The 13,485-nt window shown below is 50.4% G+C and overlaps 1 protein-coding gene across 2 annotated transcripts in view; it reads left to right on the top strand.

Moving 5' to 3' along the window:
• The window catches only part of cicb (capicua transcriptional repressor b), a 138,683-nt gene that overhangs the window by 28,786 nt on the left and 96,412 nt on the right, over positions 1 to 13,485 (top strand). For both annotated transcript variants that reach the window (XM_059968226.1, XM_059968234.1), the window contains exon 2: positions 10,171 to 12,937. In XM_059968226.1, coding sequence (XP_059824209.1) covers positions 10,198 to 12,937 — 2,740 coding nt within the window. In that variant the 5' untranslated portion in view covers positions 10,171 to 10,197. The remainder of the gene's footprint in view (positions 1 to 10,170; positions 12,938 to 13,485) is intronic.

The following is a 13,485-nucleotide window of genomic DNA, read 5'->3' on the forward strand; positions in this document are numbered from 1 at the left end:
ATGAGGGGATCACGTTGATCTTGAATGAAGGGGACACATTGATCGTGAACGAGGGGATCATATTGATAGTGAATGAGAGGATCGAGTTGATAGTGAATGAGGGGATCACGCTGATAGTGAATGAGGGGATCGCGTTGATCGTGAATGAAGGGGACACGTTGATCGTGAATGAGGAGATCACGTTGATCGTGAATGAGGGGATCAAGTTGATCGTGAATGAGGGGATCGAGTGATTCACTATCACTGATAGTGAATCGGGGACCTTATTGATAGTGAAGCAGGTTGTAATGAATTACAAAGAGAGTTTGATCAAGTAGGAAGAAGGGCAGAGGAATGGCAAATTTCGACAGGTGGTGTGAGGTGATGCATTTTGGATATTCAAACAGGGTAGGAATTGTGCACTGAATGGTGGGCACTGATTTGTGTTCTGGAACAAGTGCACTGTTCACTGAAAGCTGCCACAATGTGTTGAAAAAGGCAGTTAACATGCTGGCCTTCATCAATCAAAGCATCCAGTTTAAGAGGCAGAATATTATGTTGCAGTTATATAAGTGGCTGGTGAGGCCACAGTTGCAGTATTGTTTACAGTTCTGAACTCTTACAGCAAAGAGATTGTCAAACTGGAGAGGGTGCAGAAGAGATTTCTGAGGATGCTGCCTGGACTAGAGGGACTGAGTTGTAGGGAAAGAGTAGCCACTTTGGATTGCAGGAGAATGAAGGGTGACCACTCAGGAGTTTTTAATATCATGAAGGGTATGAATAAGGTGGACGGCCACAAGCTTTTCCCCAGGACAGAACATTCCAAAGCTAGAGGGCACAGATACAAGAGGGGAGAGGGTACACTGAGTAGTTAGGACCCGGAATGAGCTGCCTGAGGAAGTGGTTGTGGTGGATACAATGTCAATATTTAAGAGACATTTGGATAGGTATATGGAGGGGATGGCTTGGAGGGTTATGGGTGAGAATGCAGCCAACTGGGTCTAGCAGGGAGGATGATATAGTATTTGGCATGGTCTAGTTTGGCAGAAGGGCCTTTCTCTGAGCTGTATGCATTTAATTGAGATGAGGGTTGCTTATTCAGCTGGAGAGTGGTGAATTTGGAATCTGTGTACATTCTTGATTCTTCACACGCTCTTGATCTTTATCAATAATTTCCGGACGAGATGTACCTCATGCTATTGTGGGATGCGAGGGATAGGATTGCTGAGTCTCTGGCAATGATCAATGGGGACGGGAGAACTACTAGAGGATTGGAAGATTGCAAATGTTGTTCCCTTGTTCAAGAAAAGGAGTAGAGCTAACCCAGGAAATTATAGACCGGTGAGTCATACTTCTGTGGTGGGCAAGTTGTTGGAGGAGATACTGAGAGTCAGGATGAATGAGCATTCGGAAAGATTTGAGCTGATTAGGGAGAATCAGCATGGCTTTGTCAAGGGCAGGTCATGCCTTATGATTCTGAATGAAATCCTTGAGGAGGTAAGAAAACAAATTGATGAAGGTAAAGCAGTGGATGTAGTGTATATGGATTTCAGTAGGGGATTTAATATGGTTCTCCATGCTAGGCTTATTCAGAAAATAAGGAGGCATGGGATCCAAGGAGATCTTACTTTGTGGATTCAGAATTGGCTTGCCCACAGAAGGCATAGGGTGGTTGTAGATGGTTGGTTATCTGCATTGAGGACGATGACCACTGGTGTTCTGCAGTAATCTCTTTGTGATTTTTATAAATGACCTGGATGAGGAAGTAGAAGGGCAGGTTTGTAAGTTTGTTGACACAAAAGTTCAGGTTGTTGTGGATAGTCTGGAGGGTTGTCAGTGGTTACAGTGGGACATCGACAGGATGCAGAACTGGGCTGAGAAGTGGCAGATGGAGTTCAACTCAGATTGGTGTGAAGTGGTTCATTTCAGTAGGTCAAATTTGAAGACAGAATATAATATTAATGGTAAGACTCTTCGCAGTGTGGAAGATCTGCGAGATCTTGGGGTCAGTGTCCATAGGACACAAAGGTGCTGCGCAGATTGATTATGTTGTTAAGAAAGCGTATGGTGTGATGACCTTCATCAACCGTGGGATTAAGTTCAAGAGTCATGAGGTTACATATAAGCTATATAAAGCTATATAAGACCTTTGTTAGACCCCACTTGGAGTGTTCAGTTCTGGCCATCGCACTATAGAAAGGATGTGGATACCATAGAGAGTGTGCAGAGGAGATTTACAAGGCTGGATTGGAGAGCATGCTTTATGAGAATAGGATGAGTGTAGTTGCCCTTTTCTCCTTGAAGCGACGGAGGATGAGAGGTGACCTGATAGAGGTGTATAAGATGATGAGGGGCATTGATCGTGTGGATAGCCAAAGGCTTTTTCCCAGGGCTGAAATGGCTAACATGAGGGGACACAGTTTTAAGGTGCTTGGAAGTAGGTACAGAGGAGATGTTAGAGTTAGAGTTTTTACACTGAGGGTGGTGGATGTGTGGAATGTACTGCCAGCGACAGTGCTATAGGCAGATACAATTTGATCCTTTAAGAGACTCTTAGATAGGTACATGGAGCTTAGTGAAATAGAGGGCTATGTGGTAGGGAAATTCTAGGCTGTTTCTAGAGCAAGTTACAATATTGTGAGCCAAAGGGTCTGTAATGTGCTTTAGATTTCTATGTTTCTATGAAGTTCCCTGGTCTTGATCATCTATTTCTACTTTGGATGTTTGGATGTTTGGATGTTCATTCCCCACCAGGTAGGCCGCAAAGCTCTCCCTTCTCGATACCAGTCCCAACCAGTTCCCCTCCACTACCACTGCCTTCCGACTGGCGGAACTTGTACTCACTCTTAATAGTTTCTCCTTCGGCTTCTCCCGTTTCCTTCACACAAAAGGTGTAGCCTTGGGCATCTGGATGGGTCTCAGCTAAGCCTGCCTGTTTGTCGGATACGTGGAACAATCTATGTTCCAAGCCTATTTTGCTATCACTCCTCAACTTTTCCTACACTACATCAATGACTGCATTGGCGCTGCTTCCTGCACCCATGTGGAGCTCGTCAACTTTGCATCAACTTTGCCTCCACCTTCCATCCTGCCCTCAAATTTTCCTGGTCCATTTTTGACACTTCCCTTCCCTTTCTCAGTCTCTCTGTCTCTATCTCTGGAGAAAGTTTATCTACTGATGTCTATTAGAAACCCATTGACTCTCACAGCTACCTGGACTATACCTGTTCCCACCCTGTTACTTGTAAAAACGCTATATGCTTCCTTCAATTCCTACGTCTCTGCCACATCTGCTCTCAGGATGAGGCTTTTCATTCCAGAACTAAGGAGATGTCCTCCTTCAAAGAAGGGGGCTTCCCTTCCTCCACCATCAATGCTGCCCTCAACCAGATCTCTTCCATTTCGTGTATGTCTGCCCTCTCCCCATCCTCCCGCCACCCCTCTAGGGATAGAGTTCCTCTTGTCCTCACCTACCACCCCACTAGTCACCAGCACATAGTTCTCTGTAAGTTCCGCCATCTCCAGCAGGATCCCCCCACCAAGCACACCTTTTCCTCTCCCCCACTCTCTGCTTTCTGTGGGGATTGCTCCCTACACGACTCCCTTGTCCATTCATCCCTCCACACTGATCTCCCTGCTGGCACTTATCCTTGCAAGCGGAACAAGTGCCACCTCCTCCCTCACTACCATTCAGGGCCCCAAACAATGCTTCACCTGTGAGTCTCTTGGGGTCATCTACTGTATCTGGTGTTCCTGATATGGCCTCTAGTAGATTGGTGAGACCCACCACAGACAGAGAGATGCTTCACCAAGCACCAGGAAAAACAGGATCTCACAGTGGCCACCCATTTTAATTCCAGTTCCCATTCCAAATCTGACATGCCAGTCCATGCCTTCTCTACTATGAGGCCACACTCAGTTTGGAGGAACAACACCTTATATTCCATATGGGTAGCCTCCAACCTGATGGTATGAACATCGATTTCTCGAACTTCTGGTAATTACCTCCCCTCCCCCTCCCCACTATTCCACATTCCCATTTCTTTCTCACCTGATCTCCTTAAATGCTTATCAACTCCCTCCTTCTGATGCTCCTCCTCCCTCCCTTTCTTCCATGGCCTTCTGTCCTCTCCTATCAGATTCCTCTTCTCCAGCCCTGTATCTCTTTCTCCAATCAACTTCCCAGCTCTTTTCTTCACCCCTCTCCCATCTCCTGTCTCACCTATCACCTTGTGGTTCTTCCTCCCCTTCCCCCCCCCCCCCTTTCTTAATCTGACTGATCATTTTTTTTTCCAGTCCTGATGAAGGGTCTTGGCCGGAAACATCGACTGTACTTTGTTCCGTAGATGCTGCCTGGCCTGCTGAGTTCCTCCACCATTTTGTGAGTGTTGCTTGGACTTCCAGCAACTGCAGAATCTGTGGAATTTCTTGCCATAGAGGGCTGTGAAGGCCAAGTCATTGGGTGTATTTAAGATGGGAGATTGATAGAAGACACAAGAATCTGGAGCAACTTACAACAGGGCTAGAGGAATGGCAGGTCAAACAGCATCTGTGATGGGAAATGGACAATCGACATTTTGGGTTGAGATACTTCATCTGGACCTAGAGACTTCATTGGGAAGGGGGTTACAGATAAATCAGCTATGATTGAAAGGGGAGTAGATTTATTTGGCCAAATGGCCTAAACCTGCTCCTTTGTTTAATGGTCTTAAATAATTAAGGTATAACTTATGTTCTGTGTATTGTTGTCTGAATCTATGTCATGTCAAGTTGAGTTTTAAGTCACAGTCAAGTTTATTGTCGGATGCACAAGTTCATGCGCAATGCAAATCTTACTCAAGGCAGCGTCATAGGCACACAGTATCAGATACACACATTCACAAGAAAAATATAAATTATACACAATTTTTACAAGAGTGAAAACAATTGGAATTAAAAAAAAGTCCATTGTAGTGCATCGTGGTCCTAGATTTGCTACACTGAAGCAATGATTAGGGTTGTGCCGGTTGGTTCAAAAACCGAATGGTTGAAGGGAAGTAGCTGTTTGGGACTTCAGGCTTCTGTACCTCCTGCCCAATGGGAGCTATGAGAAGGTGACATGGGGCCAGACGCTGGGGATGTTTGGTGACAGGCGTTGCCTTCTTGAGAGAGTGCCTCCTGTTGATACTACTGATGGTGGGGAGGGATGTGACCGTGATGCATTGGTCTTGTGCTCTCTGCAGCTTCTTACATTCCTGTGTATTCAAATTGCTGTTCCAGACCCGATGCAACCAGGCAGGACATCTGTAGAAGTCTGTTTGAATGTTTGGTGACAAGACAAACCTCCTTAACTTCCTGAAAAAGTAAAGGCACTGGCGATTGTCTTTAGGTGCTGAGTCATCTGCTATGTTAATGCCCAGGAATTTAATGTTGCTGACTCTCTCCACTGCTGATTATCCCCAATGTACACTGGCACCCGTTCTCCCTCCATCTCCTTTCTGAAATCAGAATCAAAATCTGGTTTATTATCGCTGACAGAGCTGGCATGAAATCTGTTATTTTGCGGCAGCAGTACATTGGAAATACATAAAATTACTATAAATTACAAACATAAATCTTTAATGCAAAATAAAAGGAATGGTGAGGTGGTGTTCATGGAAAGTTCAGAAATCTGGTCGTGGAGGGAAAGAAGCTGTTCCTGAATCACTGAGTGTGGGTCTTGTGACTCCTGCACTTCCTCCCTGCTGGTAGTAACCAGAAGTGGGCATGTCCCAGGTAGTGAGGGTCCTTAATGACAGATATTGTCTCCCTGAGGCCCTGTGTCCTCTGGAGGAGTCTGTGCCTGTGATGGGGCTGGCTGAGTTCACAGCTGTCAGCAAACTCTTGTGATCCTGCGCATTGGACTCTTTTGCACCAGGGGGTAATGCAACTGGCCAGAACGCTCTATGAAATGGAGAGTCTTGGGAGTCGTAACCGATCTCTCCAGACTCCCAGATATAACCATATAACAATCACAGCACGGAAACAGGCCATCTTGGCCCTCCTAGTCCGTGCCGAACCCTTAATCTCACCTAGTCCCACCTACCCGCACTCAGCCCATAACCCTCCACTCCTTTCCTGTCCATATACCTATCCAATTTTACCTTAAATGACACAACTGAACTGGCCTCTACTACTTCTACAGGAAGCTCATTCCACACAGCTATCACTCTTTGAGTAAAGAAATACCCTCTCGTGTTTCCCTTAAACTTCTGCCCCCTAACTCTCAAATCATGTCCTCTAGTTTGAATCTCCCCTACTCTCAATGGAAACAGCCTGTTCACGTCAACTCTATCTATCCCTCTCAAAATTTTAAATACCTCGATCAAATCCCCCAACCTTCTACGCTCCAATGAATAGAGACCTAACTTGTTCAACCTTTCTCTGTAATTTAATTGCTGAAACCCAGGTAACATCCTAGTAAATCGTCTCTGCACTCTCTCTAATTTATTGATATCTTTCCTATAATTCGGTGACCAGAACTGCACACAATATTCCAAATTTGGCCTTACCAATGCCTTGTACAACTTTAGCATTACATCCCAACTTCTGTACTCAATGCTTTGATTTATAAAGGCCAGCGATCCAAAAGGCCTCTTCACCACCCTATCTACATGAGACTCCACTTTCAGGGAACTATGCACAGTTATTCCTAGATCTCTCTGTTCCTCTGCATTCCTCAATGCCCTACCATTTACTCTGTATGTTCTATTTGGATTATTCCTGCCAAAATGTAGAACCTCACACTTCTCAGCATTAAACTCCATCTGCCAACATTCAGCCCATTCTTCTAACCGGCATAAATCTCCCTGCAAGCTTTGAAAATCCACCTCATTATCCACAACACCTCCTACCTTAGTATCATCGGCATACTCACTAATCCAATTTACCACCCCATCATCCAGATCATTTATGTATATTACAAACAACATTGGGCCCAAAACAGATCCCTGAGGCACCCCGCTAGTCACCGGCCTCCATCCGGATAAACAATTATCCACCACTACTCTCTGGCATCTCCCATCTAGCCACTGTTGAATCCATTTTATTACTCCAGCATTAATTCCTAACGACTGAACCTTCTTAACCAACCTTCCATGTGGAACTTTGTCAAAGGCTTTGCTGAAGTCCATATAGACTACATCCACTGCCTTACCCTCGTCAACATTCCTCGTAACTTCTTCAAAAAATTCAATAACGTTTGTCAAACATGACCTTCCACGCACAAATCCATGCTGGCTACTCCTAATCAGATCCTGTCTATCCAGATAATTATAAATACTATCTCTAAGAATACTTTCCATTAATTTACCCACCACTGATGTCAAACTGACAGGTCTATAATTGCTAGGCTTCCTTCTAGAACCCTTTTTAAACAATGGAACCACATGAGCAATACGCCAATCCTCCGGCACAATCCCCATTTCTAATGACATATTAAAGATCTCCGTCAGAGCTCCTGCTATTTCTACACAAACTTCCCTCAAGGTCCTGGGGAATATCCTGTCAGGACCCGGAGATTTATCCACTTTTAAATTTCTTAAAAGCGCCAGTACCTCCACCTCTTTAATTGTCATAGGTTCCATAACTTCCTTACTTGTTTCCCACACCTTAGACAATTCAATATCCTTCTCCTTAGTGAATACCGAAGAGAAGAAATCATTCAAAATCTCTCCCATCTCCTTCGGTTCCACACATAGCTGACCACTCTGATTCTCTAAGGGGCCAATTTCATCCCTCACTATCCTCTTGCTTTTAATATAACTGTAGAAACCTTTCGGATTTACTTTCACCTTATTTGCCAAACCAACCTCGTATCTTCTTTTAGCTTTTCTAATCTCTTTCTTAAGATTCCTTTTACATTCTTTATATTCCTCGAGCAATTCCTTTACTCCATGCTGCCTATATCTATTGTAGACATCCCTCTTTTTCTGAACCAAATTTCTAATATCCCTTGAAAACCATGGTGCTCTCAAACCTTTAACCTTTCCTTTCACCCTAGCAGGAACATAAAGATTCTGTACCCTCATAATTTCACCCTTAAATGACCTCCATTTCTCTATTACATCCTTCCCATAAAACAACTTGACCCAATCCACTCTCTCTAAATCCCTTCGCATCCCCTCAAAGTTAGCCTTTCTCCAATCAAAAATCTCAACTCTAGGTCCAGTCCTGTCCTTCTCCATAATTATATTGAAGCTAATGCTATTGTGATCACTGGACCCGAAGTGCTCCCCAACACATCTGTCAGCTGACCTATCGCATTCCCTAACAGGAGATCCAACGCTGCCCCATCTCTAGTCGGTACTTCTATGTATTGTTGCAAAAAACTATCCTGCACACATTTCACAAACTCTAAACCATCCAGCCCTTTTACAGAATGAGCTTCCCAGTCTACATGTGGAAAATTAAAATCTCCCACAATCACCACCTTGTGTTTACTACAAATATCTGCTATCTCCTTATACATTTGCTCTTCCAACTCACGCGCCCCATTAGGTGGCCTATAATACACTCCTTTCAGTGTTACTGCACCTTTCCCATTCTTCAATTCCACCCAAATGGCCTCCCTAGAGGAGCTCTCTAATCTATCCTTCCAAAGCACCGCCATAAGATTTTCTCGGACAAGCAATGCAACACCTCCTCCTCTGGCCCCTCCTACTCTGTCACACCTGAAGCAACTAAATCCAGGAATATTTAGTTGCCAATCACACCCTTCCTGCAACCATGTTTCACTAATAGCTACAACATCATAATTCCAGATATCAATCCACGCTTTAAGCTCATCCACCTTTCTTACAATGCTCCTAGCATTAAAATAGATACATTTAAGATTCTCTCCATCTCCTCCTCTCTTTCCATCCCTAACAATGCATTCAAATTTATTATCCTTTTCTTTCTTCTCCCCTACATCTTCAGGCTGAACGCATCCCTTCTCCATCACCTGCCTTTCCTCCCTCACACACTGTCTATTTACTTGCTCCACTGGTGAACTAACCTCCTCTCCCATAGTCTCCTCAAATAGTCTCCCGCCCCCCCATCTTACTAGTTTAAAGTCCACCCTGTAGCCCTAGCAAACCTCCCCGCCAGGATATTGGTCCCCCCACGATTCAAGTGTAACCCGTCCTTCTTGAACAGGTCACTCCTGCCCCAGAAGAGGTCCCAATGATCCAGAAACTTGAATCCCTGCCCCCTGCTCCAATCCCACAGCCACGCATTCATCCTCCACCTAATTCTATTCCTACTCTCACTGTCGCGTGGCACAGGCAGTAATCCCGAGATTACTACCTTTGCGGTCCTTCTTCTTAACTGCCTTCCTAACTCCCTATACTCTCGTTTCAGGACCTCTTCCCCTTTCCTTCCTATGTTATTGGTACCTACATGTACCACGACCTCTGGCTCTTCACCCTCCCACTTCAGGATATCTTGGACGCGATCAGAAACGTCCCGAACCCTTGGCACCAGGGAGGCAAATTACCATCCGGAACTCCCGGTCACCTCCACAGAAACGCCTGTCTGAGCCCCTGACTATTGAGTCCCCTATTACTATGGACCTCTTTCTTCTAACCCTACCCTTCTGAGCTACAGGGCCGTCCTCTGTGCCGGAGGCTCGGCCACTGTCACTCCCACCAGGTAGGCTGTCCCCCCCAACAGTACTCAAACATGAGTACTTATTGTCAAGGGGTACAGCCACTGGGGTACTCTCTAGTACCTGCCTCTTCCCCTTCCTGACTGTAACCCACCTATCTGCCTCCCGTGGTCCCAGAGTGACCACCTGCCTGTAACTCCTCTCTATCACCTCCTCACTCTCCCTGACCAGGCCAAGATCCTTAATGTCGGTGAGGCAGAGAGAGAGGTTGCAAATACAAGAGATTCTACAGATGCTGGAAATCTTCAGCAACACACACAAAATGCTGGAGGCATTCAGCAGGTCAGGGAAACTATAACTTGCCAACTTGTACTCATACCCTCTCTCCCCACCTCCTGATTCTGGCTTGTGCCCCCTTCCTTTCCAGGTCTGATGAAGGGTGTTGCCCCAGTAGAAGTTAAGTTCCTCCACCATTTTGTGAGTATTGGGGGGGAGGTTGTTGTTGTGCCCCAACTCAGGCTGGGGTCCCATCTCGCTTTTGACTGATGGCTGTCCACCTCTCTCTTTGTCCCTCTTGTCTCCAGGCGCAGAAGCCCAGACTAAAATGAGCAATGAAGCCAGCCAGGAAGCCCAGCGGCAGTGGGAACAACAGGTCCCTCCTAAGCGGGAGGGCACGGGGCTCGAAGCGGCGATACGGCGAGGAAGGCGACGAGTCAGCAGCAATCAGTGGCCCTGCAACCCCCAGCACCACCACCACCTGCACCAGCACCACCACCACCACTACTACCTCCACCACCAGCAGCAGGAGGGTCCAGACCAGGACTGAGAGCAGGCCCCGGGCAGGGAGGGGCAGAGGGGAGGGGGGAGAAGAGGAGGAGGAAGGTGTAGGCGGAGGAGGAGGAGGGGGAAAAGGGCCCGAGGGAGCTTCCAGCCGCAAGACGGCCACCTTCAAGAGCCGGGCGCCCCGCAGGAAGGCAGTGGAGGAGCTGAGTGGGGTAGAGGAAGGACGGGAGGACCCTGGGGGGAGCGGAGGTGGAGAGGGTAGCAGCAGCAGCGAATCTTCTGTCCCTCCACTCCCAGCCTCTTCCCCTGAGCACCAGCCCCACCTTCCTGACCCCTGCCCTGCTCAGAGCTCCTCTGGGACAGAGACAGCCAGTGAGCATTCAGCTGGAGGTGAGGAAGATGAGGATGAGGAGGAGGGGGTGGAGGTGAGGGAGAGGGAAGCAGGCGAGGGACCCCGGGGTGTCCCAGCTCGCAGGAACGGGGCCTTCCGCCCCTCGACCCTGCGCCTTGGAGGAGCAGGGGCTGAAGGAGAGGGGGAGGGAGGGTCGGAGCCTGTTGGTGGTGAGACGCCGTCAGGCCACCCACCCCTCCCTTCTGGCACACCCCTCTCCCCTAGTGTCCGGATCTGCACCCGACCCTCACACCACCCACCCCCCTACCGTGAGGGCCCGGTCCCTCCAACTTCCTCTTCCTCTTCTTTGGGACCCTCACCTCCCACCTACCGGGTCCTCTTTGATGCATCGTCGGAGCCACGGGAGGCCTGGCTGGGCCCAACCTCCCTGCGCCTTCCGAGGGGCCCCCCTCCCCTCCCTGTCACCTCACCCTCTTCGTCCTCTGCCACAGCCCCTCCTCCACCACCGAGAGGGTCCCGCCCTTCGCCTCGCCGCCGCTGCTGCCCGGAGCTGGCGAGTCCGAGCCCCACCTGCGGGCCCAGTGAGATGGCCAGCCCGGGGCCCCCCTCGTCCCCCTCACCTTCCCCCTCACACTGTCGGCCGCCCCCTCCCCAGGAGGCCCCCGACCCCAGAGTGGGGGGCTGTTCCTCCTCTGCCTCCTCCACCTCGTCCTCCTCGGCGGTAGCGCCCCGCTCCCGCACCCCGCTCTCTGCCTCCTCCCCCTCTGCTGCCTCCTCTTCCTCCTCCTCGGCCACCGGCACGACGGCCCCCCAGTCGCAGCACAAGTACAGGAAAGGGGATGTGGTGTGCACGCCCAACGGGATTCGCAAGAAGTTCAACGGGAAGCAGTGGCGCCGTCTTTGCTCCCGGGACAGCTGCATGAAGGAGTCTCAGAGGAGGGGCTACTGCTCCCGCCACCTTTCCATGCGCACCAAGGAGCTGGAGGGGGTGGGCGGGGCGGGCGGAGATGGGGGAAGGTCCAGCCACGGGCCCCTGGAGGGCAGCTCCGAGTACGACTGGGATGAGACGTCCCGGGACAGTGAGGCCAGTGGTTCGCGGGCTGAGCCCCACCCCCGGCCGCCCGCCGGCGCCTCCTCCGACCTCTCCAGTTTCAACTCGGACGAGTGCGAGGCAGCCAACATGCTGGTGTCGCTGGGCAGCTCGCGGTCCGGCACGCCGGGCTTCTCGCCCGTTTCCAACCAGTCGCCCTTCTCGCCTGCCCCCTCCCCCTCCCCCTCCCCCCTCTTCGGCTTCCGGCCGGCCAACTTCAGCCCCATCACCGCCTCCCCCGCTGTCCAGCGCGTCCCCTGCCCCTCTGCCGCCTCCGCCTCCTCCTCCTCTTCGTCGTCCTCCTCCTCTTCCCGCCGCCGGCATGCCAGCACGCCCAAGGTGGGCGGGGTGCTAAGCCCGGAGGGAGCTCCCCAGCCACTGCCCCCGCCCCACCACCATGTCCACCACCACCACCAGCACCGGCAGCCCATGGGCATCCAGCCAACCGTCCAGACGAGCCTCACCTTCACCGTTCCTGTCAGCCCGGGGAGGGGCAAGCTGCGGGCCGAGTGGTCTCAGACCGGAAACCCCGCCCCCTCTGAGCCACCACTGCCTCCTTCCTCTTCTTCCTCCTCCTCTTCCTTCGCCCGCCAGCCCTCCCCCCGCCTCCTTCTCACCCCCTCGCCCTCAGCGCTCAGCTCCGACCCCCTCCCTGCCGGCCCTTCTGTACGCAGGGTCCCCCCTGCCCGGCGCGACTCCCCTGTCATTGTCCGCAACCCCGAGGTCCCATTACCCGCCCGCTTCGCCGAACTCCCTGGGGCCCGGAGCCGGGGTGGCGGCGGTGGGGAGCAGAAGCAGCAGCCCCCGCCCCCACCGCAGCAGCAGCAGCAGCACCCTCCCCTCCTCAGCAGGACCCCCGCCAGGGGCGCGGGGGGCTGCAGCAAGACCCCGCTCCAGGCCCCCGTGCCCATCAATGCCAGCCGCGTCCCGGGGATGGTGCGGGGGGCCTCGCCGGGGCAGCCCGCCCCCCAGCTGGGCGCCCCCTCCCACCAGGAGACACCCTTCCAGCCGCTGGCCTTCCACCCCTCGCCTGCTGCCCTCCTGCCCGTCATTGTGCCTTCGCAGGACAGTGAGACCAGCCACCCAGCGCCCAAGAAGGAGGTCATCATGGCACGACCTGGCACAGGTAAGGACCGGTTTCCCTTCTGTGGCTCTGATTCATTATTGGAACTGGTATATTGCTGTCACATGGGAAAAGCTTATCTTGCGTACTGTTCATATACTTGATTTAAATGTGAATGCACACTTGCTGTAGCTCAATGTACTGTGTCATGAGTTTTTTTACTGGCTAAAATCATTCTGCACTTCATTAAGCTAAAGCAAAGTAACGCAGTAAGAATGCAGAGTGTAATGTGAAAGGAGTACAGTGCCAGTCAATGATGAAGTGCAAGATCATACTGAGGTAGAGTGTGAGAACAGCAGAGTAGAAGCTGTCCTTGAACCTACTGATAAATGCTCTTAAGCTTTTGTATCTTCTGCCCCATGAGAGAGAATGTACCGGGTGGGAGGGCTGCTTGATGATCCGGGCTGCTTTGCGGAGATAGTGAGAAGTCCACAGAGGGGAGGCTGGTTTCTGTGATGTGCTGAGCCGTGTCCACAACTCTCTGCCATTACGTGCGGAGCTGTTGCCGTATCAAGCTGCTGTGCATCCAGACAGAATGCTTTCTGTGGTGC

This window comes from Hypanus sabinus, chromosome 1 (assembly GCF_030144855.1).
Source record: "Hypanus sabinus isolate sHypSab1 chromosome 1, sHypSab1.hap1, whole genome shotgun sequence".
NCBI classification, from domain to species: domain Eukaryota; kingdom Metazoa; phylum Chordata; class Chondrichthyes; order Myliobatiformes; family Dasyatidae; genus Hypanus; species Hypanus sabinus.